General features: G+C 36.0%; 1 protein-coding gene across 5 annotated transcripts in view; it reads right to left on the reverse strand.

Annotated features, from left to right (window-relative positions):
• ZNF566 (zinc finger protein 566) overlaps positions 1-23,030 on the reverse strand; it is a 79,550-nt gene that overhangs the window by 23,137 nt on the left and 33,383 nt on the right. The window contains exons 2-6 of one of the 5 annotated variants that reach the window (XM_077133426.1): positions 19,823-20,059; positions 17,954-18,018; positions 17,244-17,316; positions 13,899-14,025; positions 13,495-13,593 (exon numbers count right to left, since the gene is read on the reverse strand). The exons of 1 other annotated variant lie outside the window; for it this stretch is intronic. In XM_077133426.1, coding sequence (XP_076989541.1) covers positions 13,495-13,593; positions 13,899-14,025; positions 17,244-17,252 — 235 coding nt within the window. In that variant the 5' untranslated portion in view covers positions 17,253-17,316; positions 17,954-18,018; positions 19,823-20,059. 3 more of the 5 variants (XM_077133424.1, XM_077133425.1, XM_077133427.1) reach the window with 3 other exon arrangements.

The following is a 23,030-nucleotide window of genomic DNA, read 5'->3' on the forward strand; positions in this document are numbered from 1 at the left end:
TGTGATGTTATTAAGAATTACTGATTGTACATGTAGAATGGAATGATTTCTAATTGTTTTGTTAATTCTTTTTTTAATTAATAAAAAAAACTATAAAAAAAAAGTTCAGAATTGGATAGCACAATATTACCTAACTGTAATACAATAATGTTAGTACACAGAATGAAGTCGAAGGTGAGAATGATAGAGGGAGGAGGGCTCGGGGCACAGATGAAATCAGAAGGAAAGACGATAAAGACTGAGATGGTATAATCTAGGAATGCCTAGAGTGTACAATAATAGTGACTAAATGTAGAAATTAAAAAATGTTTTTGCATGAGAAAGAACAAAGGAATGTCAATATTGCAGGGTGTTGAAAACAGATGGTAATTAATATTTTAAAACTTTAACTTATGTGTGAGACTAAAGAAAAAAATGTTTATTTGGTGCAAAATTTATATTTTGACTGGTGCATTTCCTAATATAACTTATGTGGACAGTTTAATGGAACACCATAAGTCATGAGATTTTGTAGGTTTGTCCAGAGTGATGCCCCGATAAATCCTAGAGTGATTTGAACAGTGAATAAAAAGTATTTGCAAAGTCCCCTTGGGGGAATGGCAAGAAGTGGGGAAAATTCAACTTCCCTGTGTGGAGAATTCCTGATATTCTCACAAGCAGGACAACCAAAGCAATAGGCCGAGCCCTCAGCCTTGGGGTTTGTCTGATTGAAATGCTAGTGATCAATGAAAGGGAGTGGTAAGGGGTATAGAAAAAAAATAGGGGAAACAAAGGCTAAAATATAATGGGTAGATGGAAATACTAGCAGTCAGTGAGAGGGAGGGATAAGGGGTATGGTATGCATGAGTTTTTTTTCTTTTTATTTCTTTTCCTGATTGATGCAAATGTTCTACAAAATGATCATGGTGATGAATATATAACTATGTGATGATATTGTGAGTTATTGATTATAAACCACGAATGGAATGATCATATGGTAAGAATGTTCGTGTTTGTATGTTGTTGTTTAAAAATTTTTTAATTAAAAAAATGCTATAAAAAAAAATTCATGCTATAATGACGTCAGCAAAATGGTGGAATGGACAGCCCCAAACTCCCTTCCCTCCACAGAACATTAAAAACAAGCAGAAATTGCCAGAACCAACTTTATCAGGCCTGCTGAAAACAGCAACTAAGTGAATACTAAATCAAGAAGAAGGCAATTTAAAAATAGGAAAATTTTGTAGCATTTTTACTTGCTCTTGCCCTATTCCTTCCTTGTCTCAGTGACAGTATTGAAGACAGTAGCCTGAATTCCCAGTGTGGGACCCTTGCTCCTAGCTCAAGAAGGAGAGCAGAACTTATTTGCAAATTATTGTGTTTATCTATTCTAACCTGTTTGGGAACTAGCTGAAGAACTGACAACACATTCATCTGTTTTACCTAAATTGGAACCCAATCAGGATGGAAAAGAAGCAGGCATTGCTTCCAACTGTAAGGCAAATGAAACACTTGCAACCGCCCAAGGTAAAAAATTATGGTGGGGACATACAACGGACCATCTTAAACCAGGGAACAATGGGTAGGAGAGAGTTTCCTTAGGAAATCAGGGCAATAAAAAGTGCCCCTGATATTTTTACTTGCTCTTATACCATCCCTTCCCTGTTCCTTGGCAGCCTTGAAGGTAGCTAGTGCGACCAGTTGGGGACCCTGTTCCCTCGTTCTGGAGGGAGTGAAGACCTTCTTTGTAACTTAAAGCATTTGTTTATTCTAACCTGTCTATGGCTTCAACTGAAGCAAGGCATTCATTTCAATTTCACTTATCATGGAACCCAGTCATTGTGAAAAAGTGGCAGGCAATGCTCAAATGTAGTATAAAGTGAACAAAAAGTGAGCAAAAGATGAATATCGAAACACACAAGATACCACCTAAAGTCTAGAAGGAAAACATGGAGAAAGAGTTTCTTTAAGAAATTAGGGCATTTAAAAGTGCATGTAAATATTGGGGAATTTAGAAAGCCACGTGCAAGTCTAGGAAAGGACGCAGGCATAAAAAAGAAAAGAGATCTTAAGCTTTTACCATTAGCTCTTTACTTAGTTCAGGGCAAGCAGGAAGTAAAGGCTGAGGAAGAGTTGTAAACAGTAGGCCTAACTGTTGAAGGAATGCCCAAGCACATAAGAAACCTGAAAAGACTGGTAGAAGAGGATTTTTCCTTCTTATGGTGGTGGTTTTATTTATTTATTTTTTCTTTTCCTTTAAATGCCCTGAATTTAAAGAAAATTTGTCAAAACACTGGCTCAACACAAGCTACAGGAACAGAAACTTCAATGACAACACATGACAAGGAATAATATAGTTTTATGAAAATAGTTTGGAAAACTCACTAAACAAATGGATGACTGCCACCTTCAAAATTAAGAACACGAAACTCTGGTAAAGGGAGAATCTGCCTCCTGAGTACCACATCATAATATTCAAATGTCCAATTTCCAACAACAAATTCATAAAGCACAAAGAAAAATGGAAAAGTAGAGCCCAAAAATAAGGGGGGGGGGGGGGAGAAAGAATAAAAACCACCACTAAGGAAGTTAAAGGTATTGGATTTGATAGATAAAGAGTCTGACCTGTTTTATGGTATGCTGCTTTACAGTCCTTAATATATATTGTGTTTTTACAAAATTGAAAGGTTGTGGAAACCCTGAATTGAGCAAATTTATTGGTGCCATTTTTCAAACATGTACTCACTTCCTCTCTCTGTGTCAAATTTGGTAATTCTCGTATATTTCAAACATTTTCATATTATTTTATCTTTTATAGTGATTTATAAACAATGATCTTTGATGTTGGTATTGTAGCTGTTTGGGGGCACCATAAACTATGCCCATATAAGATGGCAAACCTGATGGATAAATGCTGACTATGTTCTGACTGTTCTATTGACCAGCTGTCCTCGCATGTCTCTCCCTCTCTCTCTCCCTCTCTCTCTCCCTCCCTCTCTCTCCCTCTCTCTCTCCCTCTCTCTCCCTCTCTCTCTCTCCCTCCCTCTCTCCCTCCCTCTCTCCCTCCCTCTCTCCCTCCCTCTCCCTCTCCCCTCCCTCTCCCCTCCCCCTCCCTCTCCCTCCCCTTAGGCCTCCCTATTTCCTGAGACACAACAGTATTGAAATTAGGTCAATTAATAACCCTATGATGGCCTCTAAGTGTTCAGGTGAACGGAAAAATTGAAGGTCTCTTACTTCAATTTGAAAATTGAAAGCTAGAAATAAGCAAGCTTAATGAGGAAGGCATGTCAAAAGCTGAGATAGGCCAAGAGCTAGGCCTCTTACACTGAACATTAGCCAGGTTAATGCAAAGGAAAAGTTCTTAAAGAAAATTAAAAGTGCTACTCCAGTGCATACAGGAATGATAAGAAAGCAAAACAGCCTTACTGCTGATATGGAGAAAGTTTGAGTGATCTAGATAGAATATCTAGCCACGACATTCCCTTAAGCCAAAGACTAATACAGAGCAAGTCCTTAACTCTCTCCAATTTTATGACAGGTAAGAGAGGTGAGGATGCTGTAGAAGAAAAGTCTTGAAGACAGCAGGGTTTGATTCATGAGGTTTAAGGAAAAAAACTGTATCTATACCATAAAAGTGCAAAGTGAATCAGCAAGTGCAGATGTAGAAGCTGCTAAGATAATTGATCTAGCAAGTTATCCAGAATATCTAGCTAAGATAATTGATGAAGGTGGCTACATGAAATAACAGATTTTCAATTTAGATGATACTGCCTTCTAGTTGGAAGAAGATTTCATCTAGGACTCTCCTATCTAAAGAGAAGTCAATGTCTGACTTCAAAAATTCAAAGGACAGGCTGACTGTCTTGTTAGGGGCTAATGCAACCAGTGAATTTAAGTTAAGCCAATGCTCATTTACCATTCTGAAAATCCTGATGCCTTTAAGAATTATGTTAAATCTACTCTGCCTGTGCACTAGAAATGAAACAAAGCCTGAGTGACAGCACATTTGTTTACAATATAGTTTACTGTATACTCTAAGACCTACTGCTCATAAAAAAAAAAATCCTTTTAAAGTATCACTGCCCACTGACAATGTACCTGGTCACCCAAAGCTATGACAGAGATGTATAATGAAATGAATGTTTTCAAGCTCACTAACAATATCTATTCCGTAGCCCACGGAATAAGGAGTAATTCTGGCTTTCAAGTCTTATTATTTAAGAAATACATTTCATAAAGCTAAAGTTGCAATAGATAGTGATTCCTCTGAAGCATCTGGGCAAAGTCAATTGAACACCTTCTGGAAAGGATTCACCATGCTAGATCCCATTAAGAACATTTGTGATTAATGGGAGGAGGTCAAAATATCAATGTTAACAGGAGTTTGAAAGAAGTTGATTCCAACCCTCATGGATGACTGAGGGGTTCAAGACTTCAGTGGAGGAAGTAACTGCATATGTGGTAGAAACAGCAAGAGAACCAGAGTTAGAAATAGAATATGAAGATGTGACTGAATTGTTGCAATCTCGTAATAAAACTTGAATAGATAAGGACTTGCTTCTTATGGATAAGCAAAGAAAGTAGTTTCTTGAGATGGAATTTACTCCTGGTGTAGATGCTGTAAACACAGTTGAAATGACAACAAATAACTTGCAATATTACATCAATGTAATTGATAAAGCAGTAGCAGGTTTGAGAGGACTGACTTCAATTTTGAAAGAAATTCTGTGGGTAAAATATTATCAAACAGCATCGCATGCTGTTTTCTTTCATCGCATGCATGAAAGAAAAATCTTTCATGAAGGGAACAGTCAGTCAATGTGGCCAACTTCATCATTGTCTTTTATTAAGAAATTACCACAGCTACCCCAACGTTCAGCAATCACCACCCCAGTCAGTCAACAGCCATCAATGCTGAGGCAAGACCCTCCACCAGTAAAAACATTATGACTCACTGAAGGCTCAGATGATGGTTAGCATTTCTTAGCAATAAATTATTTTTAAATTAAGGTATGTACACTGTTTTCTTAGATATAATACTATTGCACATTTAGAAGATAACAATATAGTGTAAACATAACTTTTATATGCATTGGGAAACCAAAAAATTCATGTGCTCACTTTATTGGGATATTTGCTCTAATATTTGGAACCAAATCCTCAATATCTCCTAAGTATGCTTGTATACGTAATGAATGTAACATCATGGGGCATTTGACAGCACATAATCCACAAGAGGCCCGAGTATGCAGGTAGGATGTGACAGTGCATTTGAAGTGCCAGTTAGCTCTGGAAGCAATAAAAGAGCCAAACAGAAATTCTTAGAGAAGTTGAAATAAGTTAAAGCATTTCAAAATATATTAGATGAGTATCACTTTTTATCTTGAAATGTACTTGAATGTCATGGCATGAGAAAACCATGGTGGAAATGTGGATATGAGACCAAAAAAGGTGGGAGCAACAGACTATGGTGCATCCTGGCAGTCTCTCTGCCAGTCTCTACAGATACCTCCTGCCTCCACAGGTTCCATCCAAGCAGTTTCAGGGCTTCAGGAACAATATTTCTTGATAACTTCCTTTCTGGTGGTGACTCTCCATGTCAACTTCTTGAGGGCTTTGTAAAATATTTTTCTGCAATAAAATTCCTATGATACTCTCCTTTACCTACTTGCCCTGCCTTCAAGTGTAAGAAGGCAGTTGTAACATTTTTTTATACTGCAGGTTCTGTGATCTCCAAAATTATTTACATGGTAAAATAACAAATGACTAATGAAATAAATATGCTCAAACAGCAAAAGGAAACCATGGATAAGTAACTAAAGGAAATCAGGAAAATAATTCATATGAGAACAGTAATAAAGAGTAGAAATTATTTAAAGTACTCAGAGAGAAATTCTGGGGTTCAAAAGAACAATAGCTGAAATGAAAAATTCACTAGAGGAGTTCAAAAACTGATTTGGGCAGGTAAAAGAAAGAATCATTGAACCTGAAGAAAAAGCCAATTGAAATTACCCATTCTGAAGAGTAGAAAGAAAAAATAATGAAGAAAAGTAAACAGAGCCTGAGGGATCTGTGGGATACCATCAAGCTGACAAAAATATGCATTGTGAGAATAAGTGAAGGAACAATGAGAGAAAGACAGAAAGAATAGTTGAAGAACTAATGGTTGGAAACATCCCAAATCTGATGAACTTCATGAACCTATAAATTGAAGAAGCTAAATGAACTCCAAGCAGGATAAACTCCAAGAGATCCAAATTTGGATACATTCTGGTCAAATTACTGAAATCCAAAGGCAAGGAGAAAATTTTAAAGCAGTAAGGAAGAAGCAGCTGAGATAAGATTAATAGCCTATTTCTCATCAGAAATCATGGAGCCCAGATGGCAGTGAGATAACATATTTAAAATGCTAAAAGAAAGAAACTGGTAGCTAAGAATTCTATATTGAACAAAAGTATTCTTCAAGAATGAAATAGAAATGAAAAACAAAAGCTAAGGGATTTCATTACAGGTAGACCTAACCTATAAGAAATTATAAAGGGATTCCTTCACAATGAAAGGAATATTAGAAAGAGTATTAGACAGTAACTTGAAGCCATTTAAACAAAGTAAAAAGCACTGGTAAAGACAATTACATAGATAAATATAAATGCCAATATTAATGTACTTTGTTTACAACTCCTGTTTTTTCCTTATATGATTTAAAGGAAAATGCATAAAATAATAACTACAGATCTGTGTTAATACGAATACCAGATATAATTATGTAATCTATGACAATAACATAGAGGGGAAAGGGATGGAGATGTATAGGAACAGTGTTTGTATACTATTAAAACTAAGCTGATATCATTTGACTTATGTTGCTGTAAGTTTAAGAGTTAATTGTATTTCCAAAGTAACCATAAAGGATAATTTAAAAATATACAGAGAAGGAAAGCAAAAAGGAATCAAAATGGAATACTGCAAAAATCACCTAAATTATAAAAAGGTAACAAAGTAGGAACTGAGGACAAAAAAAAAAAATATGTCAAACATATAGGAAACAGGTAACAAAATGGCTGAAGTCCTACCTTATCAGTAATTACATTAAATGTAAATGGAGTGGTCATAAGAAGGAACAAAGTTGTGAGGCAGGCAACTAGGTGAATGAACCTTAGGACTGTACGCTGAATGAAATGTCAAGAACAGAAAGACAAATATTATCATGCCTCACTCATATGGATTAACTATAATATCAAAAGTTGGTGCACTAAAGTCAAGACCATGGAATATCAGGCTGGGGCCTATTGTAAAGGGCCCTAGATTGTAAGATTTTTCAGCAGGCACATATATTCAGGAAATCTAACTGTTAATTCTAAATTTTGAGATATGGGCTGTTTATATACAACAGGATCTTTCCCAGAAACTTCAGATATTTATGTGACACCTGAGACTCAGAGTTAGAGTGCTGAAGCTAACAAAGTCAGCAGTACCTCATACAGGAACTGTTTAAAAAGTTAAAAGAATGATCAGTTTTTGAGTAGAGATATGAATGAAGCTGATCTGGATAGTACTAAGGTATATCAGAATATATATCATCCATATTTGAAAACTTCAACTTCTGAAACTAAAGAGATGTTTACTGGGTGCAAAATTTATATTTTGGGTAGTGCATTTTCTAATTTAACTTGTATGGTCAGTTTAGTTGAGCACTATAAGTACAAGGAATCTTGAATAGGGCATGAGATTTTGTTAATTCGTCCAGGTTAGTGTGATTCCCTGATATATCCCAGAGCAATTTGGGCAGTGAATAAAGAAGTATTTGAAAAGTCCCCTTGGGGGAATGGGGAGAAAGGAGGAAATATTCAACTTCCCCATTTGGAGAATTTCTGATGTTCTCACAAGCAGCGCAGGCAATCAAGTCAACAGACCAGGGTTCGCCCCTATGAAATTTATTCCTGCAAAGGATAGGCTAAGCCCTTCCCCCCAGAGAACCTCTTTTTTTGCTCAGATGAGACCTCTCTCTCTAAGCCAACTCCGCAAGGGGGAACACACTGCCCTCCCCCCTTACATGGGACATGATTCCCAGTGGTTTAAATTCCCTGGCAATGTGGGACAGAACTCCTGGGTTGAGCCAGGACCCAGCATCAAGGGATTGAGAAAGTCTCCTTAATCAAAAAGGGGAAGAGAGATATGAGACAAAATAAAGATTCAGTGGCTGAGAGATTTCAAACAGAGTTGAGAGGTTATCCTGGAGGTTATTCTTATGCATACATAGATATCCCTTTTTAGTGTATGGTGTCTTGGAGTGGCTGGAGAGAAGTACCTGAAATTGTTGAGTTGTGTTCCAGTAGTCTTGATTCTTGAAAATGATCGTATAAAGAAATAACTTTTACAATGTGACTGGGTGATTATGAAAACCTTGTCTGATGCTCCTTTTATCCAGGGTATGGACAGATAAGTAAAAAAAATATGGATTAAAAAATAAATAAATAAGGGGGGGGACAAAGGGTAAAATAAATTGGGTAGATGGAAATACTAGTGGTCAATGAGAGGGATGGGTAAGGTGTATGGTATATATGAGATTTTTCTTTTTATTCTTTTTTTCTGGAGTCATGCAAATGTTTGAGAAAATGATCATTGTGATGAGTACACAACTATGTGATGATATTGTGAGCCATTGATTGTACACCATGTATGGAATGTATATGTGTGAAGATTTCTCAATAAAAATATTTAGAAAAAAAAAGACAAAACAATCACTACAATTCCTGACACCAACAAAATAAAGAAAAAAACATATATAATCACCTCAATATATACAGAAAAAGCATTTTTAAAAAGTCAACATCTATTTATAATAAAAACTGTGCAAAGGGTATGGGGTATTTTAGGTTTTAATTTTATTTATTTGTTTGGAGTAATGAAAACATTCTAAAAGAGATTGTGGTAATTAATGCACAGCTATGTGATAACACTGTGAGCCACTGATTTTATACTTTGGATGGACTGTATAGTACATGAATACATCTCAATAAAAATGCATTTTAAAAACTGTAAATGGATTAAATTATCCAATTAAAAAGTGGAGAATGGCAGAACGGATAGAATAAAATACTATCCATCTACATGTGGTCTGCAAAAACTCACTTTAGATACACAAACACAAAGAATTTGAAAGTAAAAGAATGAAAAAAGACATTGCAAACAAAAAGTATGCAAAAAAGAGCTGGTGTGACTATATAATTTTCAGACAAAGCAGATTCTCAGTCATAAAAGATTACTAGAAAACAAAGGATATCAAATACCAATAAAAGGTCCAAAGCCTCAAGGTAATACGAAAATTATAAACATACAAGCACACTACAGAGCCCCATAATATGTAAAGGAAAAATCATCAGAATTGAAAGAAGAAATACAGTTCTACCACAATAGTTGAAGACTTCTATACACCACCTTCAATAACACATTGGACATACAATGATCTTCTTTCTCCAAACAAATTGCAATGAAGCCAGCAATCCATAACAGAAGAAAAACTATAAAATCACAAATTTGTGGAAATTAACACACTTTTAATCAATGGGTCCAAGGAGAAATTATAAAGGAAATCAGAATATACTGTGAGATGAATCAAGGCAAAAATAACATATTAAACTTATGGGAGGCAGTAAAAACAGTACACAGAGGGAAATTTATAGCTGTAAGTGCCTACATTAAAAAAGAAGAATGGTCTCATATCAGTAACATAACTGTACACTTAAAGGAAGTAGAAAAGGAAGAGAAAAGTATTCCCAAAGTTAGAAGAAGAAACAAAATAAAGATTAGAGTGAAGATAAGTATAATAGAAAATAAACTAGAGAAAACCAACAAAACCCAAAAGTTGTTCTTTGAAAAGATCAACAAGAATGACAAACCTTTAATTAGACTGACTACAAAAAAAGAGTGAAGACTCAAATTACTAAAATCAGAAACAAATGAGGGAATATTATAGAAATAAAACAATATAAGAAAATAGTAGAAATGAACAGCAGTACACCAACAAATTGGATAATCTAGATAAAATGGATAAATGCTTAAAAACAAACAAACAAAAAAGGAGACTCAAGAAGAAATAAAAAATCTGCACAGACCTAATGCAAATAAGTAATCAAAAACCTCCCAACAAGGTGCATGGGTAGTTCAGTGGCAGAATGTTTGCTTTCCATGAGGGCCACCCAGGTTCGACTCCCAGACCACGCACTAAAACAAAACAAAACAAAAAAAACCTCCCAATGAAGTAAAACTCAGGAACAGATGGCTTTATTGGTGAATTCTACCAAACATTTAAAGAATAATTTTTTATTCTTCAATAAATAACCAATCCTTTTCAAAGTCTCTGGAAAATTGAAGAGGAAGGCACACTTTCCAATACAGTCTACAAGACCAACATTACTCTGAGAACAAAGTCAGACACAGACACTACAAGAAAATAAAAATATAGACTAATATCCCTTATGATTATCTCAACTGCAGAAAAAGCATTTGACAAAATCCAACACAATTTCATGATAAAAATACTCAGAAAACTACCTCAACATGATAAAGGGCATTGATGAAAAGCCCACAGTTAACATGGTTAAAGACTGAAACTTTGCCCCAAAAGCATGAACTTCTATTAAACATAGTACTGGAAGTTTTAGTCAGAGAAATTACACATGAAAAAGAAATAAAAGGCATTCTAATTGGAAAATTTTCTCTACTCATGGATGATAGAATCCTATATATAGAAAATCCTAAAGAATCTATAAAAAACTAATATAGCAATAAAAAAATGCATCAGAAAAGTTGCAAGGTACAAAATCAACACACAAAAATTTCTTTATACACCAGCAATGAAAAATCCAAAAAGGAAATTAAGAAAATGATTCCACGTATAATGGCATCAAAAAGAGTAAGACACTTATGAATAAATTTAACTAAGGAGATGAAAGTTTAGTATACTGAAACTAGAAAGTGCTGCTGAAAGAAATTAAAGATCTAAATATATGTAAAGACATCCCCACTCATGACATTGGCAGATTCAAAATTGTTAAGATGACAATATATTCAACAGCAACCCCTATCAAAACCCAATGACATTTTTGTAGAAATGGGACAATCTGTCCTAAAATTCATATGGAATTTCAAATGATCCAAAATAGCTAAAACAATCTTGAAAAAGAAGAACAAAGGTGGAAGATTCACACTTCTCAATTCAAAACTTAATACAAAGGTCAAGAGTCAAAGCATTGTAATATTGACATAAAGACAGATAAACACCAATGGAATAGAGTTGAGGATTCATTGACTTTTGGCAGAATGCCAAGAACATTTGATGGGGAAGGAACAGCCTCTATGACAAATAGTGCTGGGAAAACCAGATATGCACATGCAAATGAATGCAGTTGGATACTCATCTTATACCACAAACAAAAATTAACTGAAATTGGATTACATACCCAAATTTAAGTGCTAAACTGTAAAACATTTAGAAGAATACATACTGGAAAATCTTCATAAGCTTGAATTTATTAATGGTTTTTAAAGTATGACACCAAAAGGCAAATGCAACAAAAGACAAATAGATAATTCGGACTTCATTAAAATTAAAACTTTGGGGCATCAACAAACACCGTTGAGAGAGTGAAAAGACAACTCACAGAATGGGAGAAAATATGATTTTCAAACCATATATCCAGCAATGGTAATATCCAGAAATATAAAGAATTACTACAACTCAACAACCAAAGACAAGTGGCCCAGTTAAATAGCAGGTAAAGGACTCTGAAAGACATTTCTTCAAAGATATACAAATGGCCAATATAAACATGAAAAGATGCTCAACATTATTAGTCACTAGAGAAGTGCAAATCAAAACTACAGTGAGAAACCATTTTACACCCTCTAAAATGGCTATTACTAAAAAACAATGGAAAATAAGTGTTGGTGAAAATGTACAGAAAGTGAAACCCTCATACATTGTTGGTTGGACTGTAAAATGGGGCAGCTGCTGTGGGAAACAGTTTGGCAGTTCATTAAAATGTTAAACAGAATTATCATATGACCTGGCAATTCCACTCCTAGGATAAACCTTCAAAGAATAGAATACAGGGATTCAAAGATACTTATACAGCAAAAGTCTGCTAAATGATGTGTTTCCAACCTCACCCTTACAAAATAGCTAGGGTGATCCTTTTAAAACATAATTTGGATAATTTCACCCCTCTGTTCACAACCTTCCTGGACTTCTTGTCTCATGTGGAAAAAATTTATTGTGGCCTCTGGCAGTACATAAACAGATCCACTCTACACTCCTGCCTCTATGATCTCATCCCTCACCCTACAACTCTTCACTCTCACTCTGCTCTCACAGTGGCTGTTCTCAAACATGGCCAGCACATGCCTAGTTCAGGACTTTTGCAAGTTTGGCTTCCTTTGGGATGTTCTTCATCTGAGTAACCACATACAATATGACTTCTTGCCACATTTCTTCAGGTCTCTGCTCAAATGTAAATTAACAGCACCCTCTGTCATCTTTCCCTCACTATTTTTCTTTTGAACACTTACTATTACCTGATATATTAAATATTCATTTATTTACTATCTCTTCCCCCCCAGAGGAGGGTAAGCATTGGGAATATCTTGCACATTCTACTCACTACTGTAACCTCTGCAGAATAAGCAGTGTATGTTTATTGAGCACCTATTGCATGAGAATAGTGCTGGGCATGCAATAGGTACTCAATAAACATACACTGAATGAATGAATGCACTAGCCTATTCTTCCTCTTTCATATCAAATCTCTCTATTTCTGCCATCTCTAATTTCTCATGGGGACACAGAACCTTTTTACAACACTCTACTTAAAGGCAATGATTTATGCCCAATTTCCACCATGATGTCTATGTAGATCAGCTCCTCTTCTACATCTTCACCTTCACTTTCTTCAGAACTCACTGTTTCTCTTATGGTATTTCAGTACTCCTATTAGACATAAATTCTGAAATTGCTTATTCCTTTTTAAATCTCTGTAGTACCCAGTAAATACCTCACACACATTAGAAAAATCTATAAATGCAGGTTAAACACATGAATTAAGCAATGAATGCATGAACTGCTATGCTCAACAAAATCTAGTTAAAAAAATAAGTTCTTGGCAATGTAAGAAAAAACATATTTCAGAAAAAGTGATGCTTTTACAAGACTAAGTACAAATGAGATGAGAAGCTGGGAAGGAAAGAGATCCAAAATACGCTTAAAAGGGACATATCATTGGAGCAGGTAGAGGAAAGCACCAGTGGGTTAGAAAGAAAAGAAAAGCATAAAAGTAGGGAACAGCCAAAGTATGTTAGGTAAGGGTAAAAGGTAAAGTCATTTGAAAGCTCATGCTAAAAAGTCCTTACTTTTATATAAAAGACTTATGGCTTTTGAGGGGAGCCTCCCAGAAAACATCTCAAAAGTACAATCTCTCCACTATCCAACTAGATCATTCCCTGTTGTGCCTCACTTACCTGGCCACTGGCCTCTTGTCAGCTCTCTGTCAACCAACCAGGACTCCTTCCCTTGCTCCAAAAAGGAGATCACATCTGGTTTAGAAATGGAAAGCCCTGCTTACAAAAGAAGTAATGAGACAAATTTATGCTGACAATGTCTCAGAATTCAAATCTCCTCATTATAAAGACACATTATAGGAAGAGTCAGAAAAAGGCATGGCAGATTACGAAAAACAAAGGATCTAAAATGTCCCACATAACTCAATGCAGCTTCCCCTTACTGATCCTACAATATTCAAAATATTCCTCTGGGAACAGGAAACACAAATCCAACTAGTTACTTGAAAGGTAACTGAGCATTTCACATTGGAGGAAGCAGTCCTTCTGAGGGCAGAATCTGAATTATGTACAGGCATCCTTACCCATTGAAACCAGGTTACTGTAATTCTCCAACATTACATCTCTGTATAAATCTCTCTGATCATCATTCAGGTATTCCCACTCTTCCTGAGAGAAGTCTATGGATACATCACTGAACATCACTGACTCCTGGAACAACAACCATGTACATTACTTGATTAATAAAAAGAAATGCTTTTGTGAAAGGAAGAGGAAAAAAAATGAAGGTAGAAGATGTGAAAAACGGTGAGAATATAGAGTGGGGCTGAAGTCTGGGATACAAGTATAGGATTGTAAGGAAATGAGCACAACTGAATCAATGTGTTTCCAAGTCATTCTGTTTCCTTCAGATGAAATTACCTGTGCACAGTAGACATGTCATTATCCAGATAGGTCTGGGAAGGTACAAAATCACCTCAGGGGAGTTTCCCAGTTAAAAGAAACAGTGCATAAAAACACCTAGCACATTATCTGTCATGGAGTAAATTATCAATAGATGTGAGATCATTCCTCCCTCCTCTCTTCCTAAATACCTAAGAGTAAAATTTCAGAATAAGGGGTAAAGATAAGACATTAAAAGCTTCCAGGGAGAAATAGAGCAGGTCATATAAAAGGCATCAGGAATCAGACGCAATGGAATTCTGAGAACCACTGAAAGTAAGAAGATAATAAGAACAATTCCTCAATATTCTAATAGAGAAAATAAATTCTGACATAGAATTCTATAACAAACCTATCACTCTATTGTAAGGGTTGAGAGATTCAAAGATAAGAAAGGACCCAAGCACCTTTTCTTAGGAAAGAACTGGAGAATATGCTAGAACAAAACACGGAAGTAAACTAAAAAAAAAAGAAAGAAATTGAATTCTGAAAACAAGAGAAGAAACACAGGAGACTGAAAGAAAATCCCCGGAAAACAAAAGGGAGGTCTCAGGAAAACCATGCAGCAGGATTAGAGAGAAACCAGATTACATTGGGGCAGTGAGACAAAGGGCTTGGGAGGGATGTTGCCATGTTCAAAAGGAACTTATGTCTTTCACCAGATGGGAACATTTACTGACATGTGGCAGAGATGTTAGAGAATTTGGTTAAAAATATATGAACAACTAAGCTAATGGGGAATAAAAGCAAATAACATGTGAGACTGGTGATGGGACAATAATCAAATAAATTTCTTTTTTCTTTTTCTTTTTAACTTTTTTTATTGTATAGTATAATATATATACAAAGCAAAGAAATAAAAAAGCAATAGTTTTCAAAGCACTCTTCAACAAGTAGTTACAGCACAGATCCCAGAGTCTGTCATGGGCTACCATACGATTCTCTCATATTTTTCCTTCTAGCTGCTCCAGAATATAAGAGGCTAGAGGGCTTAAATATTTTTTTATCATTACAATAGACTTTTTTGTGTGTGAAAAGTAACATACATACCAAAAATCTATAAATTTCAAAGCACAGCACCACAATTAGTTGTAGAACTAGAGTTTGACATGGGTTACAATTCCACAATTTTAGGTTTTTACTTCTAGCTGTTCTAAAATATTGGAGACTAAACTACTGGAGACTAAAAGAGATATCAATTTAATGATTCAGCATTCATATTCACTTTGTTAAATCCTATCTTCTCTGTATAGCCCACCATTACTTTTGGTCTTTCCATCCCTCTCTTTAGGGGTGTTTGGGCTATGGCAATTCTAAATTTTTCATATTGGAAGGGTCTGACACTAATATGGGGTAGGGAGAGTGAACTATCTGATGTTCTGGAGAGGCTAGGCTAGGTTTCTGGATCAGGGACCCATCTGGAGGTTGTAGGTTTCTGGAAAGTTACTCTAGTGCCTGGAACCCTTGGGGAATCTTATATATTGCCCTAGGTGTTCTTTAGGATTGGCTGGAATGGTCCTTATTGGGGGTCGGCAGGTTATGAAAGGTAGCAAGGTCTAAGCTTGCATAAGAGCAACCTCCTGAGTAGCCTCGCAACTCTATTTGAACTCTCTCTGCCACTGATACTGTATTAGTTACACTTCTTTTCTCTCTTTTGGTCAGGATGGTAGAACAAGTCTTTTATAAGTTATAAGTCACCTATAAACATGTAAAATGACTTTAAAATTTTTTTAACATAGAAAAATAATTTTGCATATAATTTAAGTTTTTTTAAAGACTCAGATCTATTCTCATGCCATACCGTTATATAAGAATTATTCCTTGTTCCAACAAATTCTTTCATAAGTACTTTTTTTCACTGAATAATATTCCATTATATGGATATAAATGACAACTTTTCTTTTGGTTTTTTAGACATTTAGGCTAGAGATGATCTTTAAGGACATTCCCAGCATTAAACTAATCATACTTATATCTACCCATTGTCCAAATGTAAATTCCCCTTGTTCCTGAGCTATATGAAATTGATGGAGAATAATTCAGATTCACACAAGGGCATTTTGATACCTACCTTTCAAGTATACTATGGTAGGGTATCAGAGCTTTATATCAATCATCAGTCATACTCCAAAACGAAAAACCTTATAAACCAGGAGATATTGCCATGTACTAAGACTGAAATCTAACAACACCATGGTATATACTTTCTTACTGGGAAACTAAGGTCTATGGAGATTATTAGGTTTTTCCCTATGAGGTGTCCCTACCTACTCATCCCCACTGCACTGAATCACAGTACAAACAAATTGGATTTATTAACAACTGGAGAACACATTTCTGTTCCAACAGGACTTTAGGCAGATGTCTAAGACAGGAGATGCTCAAAGAGCAACTAAAGGAGTATATAAACATTATTTAAAAGGAGGGAGAACTGGAGAGGGCACCAGAATGTTTAAGTAGAAACGGGGGTCAGGCCCCTGAAAGGGACCCTGGTTAAACCAGTGCAGGGGGTGGTGGGCGGGGTAGAACTTGTTCTAAATTTTGTCTAGGTCAGACCCTTTCTAGGCTATGTAACCTACAATCTCTTTGTGGGAAGAAGTCAGTATTTCTAATGAAATTCATAAGCAATTTGCTGATGGCTTTTACTCCAATTATTATGACCTCTGCAGAGAAACTTGTTATCCAACCATTTTGTTGAGTAACAACTAACTGTATGTGAAGAGTATAGAGATCTGAACACTTTTTTCTTTTGTCTAACAATGAACCAGTTCTTTTTTCTACATGTTTTCACCAAGACAAAAATTTCTTAGAGACTACTTCCTTTAGAACCAGAATAAGAAAACTTTGACACTGTTTATGAAAAAGTTGTCTGAAAATTGTTGTTTTTTTTTAAACAAACCATAAAAACATCATGATGAGGAAAGCATATGTTTTCATATGTAAGGGGTAAAAATGACTCTGTTTGATCAAATGAAATAACACCTCACCCGAGCCATGGCTTCAAATATTTGCAGGAAAGGACCAGTCTTCCTCTGGACTCTTCTTTTGGAAAAGGGAGAGCTAGGGGAGACAAAAGAAGCTACATGAGATCCCACATGCCCACACTCCCAAAATGATCATTTCCCCTTTGTTCACCTCATACAAACACTTGAGGAGTATGAGTGAGAATGGACAAATTACTCATTATCCTCAACTGCAGAGACTTCAAGCTCTGACTGCAGGATGATAGATTTAGGTAAACTGATCTCACTTGGAGAATATGTTTGTATGCACACAAACACAAAGATAAAATTTTATTTTTATAAAAATTGCAGCATATCATACATACTGTTGTATACATTGTATTTTTCTCAACAATACATCCTAGAAAAGATCCAAACTAGCACATGTAGCATTATATCATTCTTTTAATAGCTATGTAGTAATCCATTAAATGAATATTCTTTAATTTATTAAACCAAACTGATAATATGGATTATTTCCAAGTTTCTCACTATTTCAAACAATGCTGCAGTAAAACTCCTTGTACATATATCATTTTATCCACTGTAAAGGTTGGAAAGGATGTATGTATTCTAGAAAAGCCATGTTTTAATCCTAATCCCATTTTGTAAAGGCAACTGTTTCTTCTAATTCCCTATTCAGTACTGTATGTTGGAAACTTTAATTAGATTATTTCCATGGAGATTTAACTCACTCAAGAGTGGGTGTTAAACGTGTCTCCACCCATGCCAGGCGGGTCTTGATTACTGTACTGGAATCCTATAAAAGAGGAAACATTTTGGAGAAGACTGGAGATTTGGAGAGAGGAGATAACACCACAGCACCACAAAGCAGAGAGTCCACCAGTCAGCGACTTTTAGAGATGGAGAAGAAAAACACCTCCTGGGGAGCTGGAGAGGAAACTAGCAGATGATGGCCATGTACCCTTCCAGCCAAGAGAGAAACCCTGATTGTGTTCACCATGTGCCTTTCCAGATGAGAGAGGAGCTCTGACTATGTTTGCCATATGCCTTTCCACTTGAGAGAGAAACCCTGAACTTCATCAGCCTTCTTGAATCAAGGTATCTTTCCCTGGATGGCTTAGATTGGACATTTCTATAAACTTTCTTTAATTGGAACATTTCCACAGTCTGTTAACTTGCAACTTATTAAAAACTCCCCCTTTTAAAAGCCATTGGTTCTGTTATATTGCATTCCAGCAGCTAGCAAACTAGAACACCCACATACAAATTCTGAAAGAGAAATTCCTGCAAGTATACTTCCTCAAAGGTGACACGCATTTTAAGTTTGGATATACATTAGTTATACTAATTTTCAATGATGTGGGATTGTGCAATCAGGTCCCTAATCCTGACCAAAAAACAGTTGACTAATAAACCAGCTCCTCTAATCTTTTCTTATTTGAGAAGACTTTTAGGGTTAGTGGGCAATGCATCTTAGTAAAACTGAAAACAAATAAAATATTATCAAAACCTTAGGAAGATGTTAAAATAAGCATAACAGTAATAGGAAGGAATAAAAAAAAGTACAGAAATAAGTGCAGAAATGAGTGAAGTCCACATCACTGATGTTTTAGAACAGGTTTTGACTGTAAGCGTAGTAATAAAGTTTGTTATATTGTGGGTATTTTGTATTCTTCTCAAGATGTGTCTAAATAAATAAATTGTACTAAAACAGTAATGGAAATCTAAACTGTTTAAGGGGAAAAACTGAATTTATGCTTAATGTTTAAATGTTCAAGAAAATTTTTCTGTTTTTTAAAAATTAGAGTAATTTAATAAATTGAGTATTACACAAATTCTATAGAGCAGTGAGCATTCCTGTCTGTGCACAAAGTCCCTCAATGATTAAACAAAATATTAGTAATTTCATGTTAAATTGACCATCCAGGAATTGGCACCGTTTTATCAATTATCTCATGGCTTTCTATACTCCTAGGCATTCATGAAACTCCCTAAGGAGTATACATATTCAAGTAAACAAATGAAAATCAAAGTAATAAGCAAAGGATTTCTTTCTTAAAACCTGAAAGCAAGGGAAAGAGGGTCAAGATGGTGACATAGCGAGGTATGCAATTTAGTTCATCCTCCAGAGTAGCTAGTAAATAGCCAGGAATAGTACAGAACTACTGCTGGGGCCACATCACTGACCAGACACATAACATACCCCAGTCTGAACAAGGTGGACTGGCTGCAAGGCCACCCAGAATGGTGAGTCCCTAAAGCCACCACAGCTGATGCCCCTCCCCCACAGGCTGCTTCCCAGAGAGGGAAGGAAAGAGACTTTATCAGCTGCAGGGGCTGAGGGCAACTAAGCTTCAATTGTGGAATTAATTCACAAATTCTGACTACTAAAAATAGGCCCCCAGGTCAGCTGAACCTTGAGTAAAAGCAGAGATTGCTGGTTTTTGCCCCAGTGCAGAGGGCAAAAATAAGAGGAAAAAAAACAAACAAACAGAGGTTTTTGAATTTGAAAAGGTCTGGGCCCTAAAAGAAAGGATGGAGCACATAGGACCTGGAGATACACACAGCAACGTACCAACTTAAGCTCTTGATTGGCATACCTGAGGAACAGGGGTCCAGCTCTGAAAAGGAATTTTCTTTTTCTTTTTTGTGGCTGTGCTTCTAGGGCTTGACCACTCTTTAGACACAACTGCAAGGCTTCTCAGGATCCAAGGGCCCCAGACATAGGCAGAAACAAGCTTGTTTGAGTGTTTCTCTGGAGCCTGTGCCTTCCCTGGGAGAGGGGTGGGGTCCAGGTCAGGTGAATTCCCTCCATCAAGGAATTCAGATCCCAGGGTCTGGAAAAAAGTGAAGCGATTAAAGCTAGGCTACAACTTCTCTGTCTCAACCACACCACAGCAGGGAGAGTCTGCTGAAGCTAAAGGTACTGGATCAAGGGATCCGCAGGCAGACAAGTGCCACATACAGGGCAGGACAGGAAAAACACAGAGTCCAGAGGCTTCATAGGAAAGCTTTTCAATCTGCTGGGTCTCACTCCAAGGGAAAACTGATGCCAGTGACTCTTTCATTCTAAGAGAAGGCCAGTTTGGTCTGGGAAAATCTGGCTGGGGTCTATAATACCTAAGTAGACCCTACTAAGCTGGGGGTGGGGTGGGGGTGGGGAGGAAGGTACCATACAGGCAGGGCAAGAAACAAGAAAACAAGAACTGAAAAACTCTGATCTGTTAAACAAAACCTAAGCTAAAGGTCTAAAATAAGCTGAACTGAATGTCAAAGAACAGAGAGACAACACAGTCATCCAGGAAGAAAATTCTAGGTAAAAAAAAAGTGATAACAATCTCCAGAATAAACTAATTAAGGTAATTAAATACTTAGATGCCAGTAAAAAATAATGAATCACACTAGGAAAACTGAAGATATGGCCCACTCAAAGAAACAAACCAACAATTCAAATGAAATATAGGAGTTGAAACAATTGATTCAGAATGTTCGAACAAACACGGAAAACCTCATCAAAAATCAATCCATGAACCGAGGGAGGATATTAAGAAAGCAAGGAATGAACAGAAAGAAGAAATCGAAAGTCTGAAAAAACAAATCATGGAACTTATGGGAATGAAAGGCACAGTGGAAGAGATGAAAAAAAAACAATGGAAAACTAAAAAGTTAGATTTTAAGAGGCAGTTGATAGGATTAGTGAACTGGAGGATGCAACATCTGAAATCTGACAAGCAAAAGAAAACATAGGGAAAAGAATGGAAAAATATGAGGAGGGACTCAGGGACTTGAATGACAACATGAAGTGCACAAATATACACGTTGGTGAGTATCCCAAAAGGAGAAGAGAAAGGAAAAGGAGAAAAACAAATGGAGGAAATTATCACTGAAAATCTCCCAACTCTTATGAAAGACTTAAAAGTACAGATCCAAGAAGTGCAGTATACCCCAAAGAGAACAGATCCAAATAGACATACTACAAGACACTTACTAATCAGAATGTCACAGGTCAAAGACGGAGAATCTTGAAAGCAGCAATAAAAAAGCAATCCAGCACATACAAGGGAAGCCCAAAAAGCCTATGCACAGATTTTTCAGCAGAAACCATGGAGGTGAGAAGACATTGGGATGATATATTTAAGTTACTAGAAAAGAAAAACTGCCAACCATGAATTCTATATCTAGCAAAATTGTCCTTCAAAAATGAGGGGGATATTAAAACATTTTCAGAGAAAAAATCACTGAGAGAATTTGTTACTAAGAGACCAGTTCTGCAAGAAATACTAAAGGGAGCATAGAGACAGATAGGAAAAGATGGGAGAGAGAGGTGTGGAGAAGAGTGTAGAAATGAAGACTACCAGTAAAGGTAAAAAGAAGAAAAATTAGATATGACGTATAAAATCTAAGAGGTAAAATGGTAGAAGGGAGTACTGCCCATACAGTAAAAACACTAAATGTTAATGGATCAAACTCCTCAATCAAAAGACATAGACTGGCAGAATGGATTAAAAAGCAGGACCCACCTATATACTGTCTACAGACAATGCATCTTAGCCCCAAGGGTAAACATAGTTAAAAGGGAAAGGTTGGGAAAAGATATTTCATGCAAATAACAATCAAAAAGAGCAGGAGTAGCTGTAAAAATACCCAACAAATTAGACTTCAAATGCAAAACAGTTAAAAGAGACAAAGAAGGACACTATGTATTAATAAAAGGAACAACTCAACAAGAAGGCATAACAATCATAAATACTTATGCACCGAGCCAGAATGCTCCAAATTACATGAGGCAAACACTGAAAATGCTGAAAAGAAAAATAGACACATCTACCATAATGGTTGGAGACTTCAATTCCCCACTCTCATTAATGGACAGAACATCTAGACAGAGGATCAATAAAGACACAGAGAATGTGAATAATATAATAAATGAGCTAGACTTAACAGACATTTATAGAACATTACACCCCACAACAGCAGGATACACCTTTTCCTCAAGTGCTCATGGATCATATGCTGGGTCACAAAGAAAGCCTCAATACATTTAAAAAGATTGAAATCATACAAAACACTTTCTCGGATCATAAAGGAATGAAGTTGGAAATCAGTAATAGGCAGAAGGCCAGAAAATTCACAAATATATGGAGGCCCAACAACACACTCTTTTTTTTTTTAATTTTTTTTAGTAAAACCGATCAACATACAAATACAGACATTCTTAATGTATGAACATTCCATGCTTGGTGTGCTGTGCAATCAATGGCTCACAATATCATCATAGTTGTGTATCCATCACCAAGATCATTTCTCAGAACATTTATATCACTCCAGAAAAAGAAATAAAAAGAAAAAAGAAAAAACTCATGCATACCATATCCCTTATCCCTCCCTCTCACTGACCACTAGTAATTCCCTCTTCCCAATTTAACATTTGTTCCCCCATCACTTATTTTTAAAAAATTTTTTTATTAATTAAAAAAAATTACAGGAAAGAAACACAAACATTCCCAATATGTGATCATTTCATTCTACATATATAATCAGTAATTCACAATATCATCACATAGTTGCATATTCATCATCATGATCATTTCTTAGAACATTTGCATCAATTCAGAAAAAGAAACAAAAAGACAACAGAAAAATAAAATGAAAACAGAAAAAAAAAACCATACACACCATACCCCTTACTCCTCCCTTACTCCATGATCATTATACATCATGACCCAGTAGGATTGCATCCCAGGTATGCAAGGATGGATCATTAGTTTGAAATGATCACTAGCATTTGAAACTAAATTTATTTTAACA

The sequence above is a fragment of the Tamandua tetradactyla genome, chromosome 16 (genome assembly GCF_023851605.1).
Source record: "Tamandua tetradactyla isolate mTamTet1 chromosome 16, mTamTet1.pri, whole genome shotgun sequence".
In the NCBI taxonomy this organism is placed as follows: domain Eukaryota; kingdom Metazoa; phylum Chordata; class Mammalia; order Pilosa; family Myrmecophagidae; genus Tamandua; species Tamandua tetradactyla.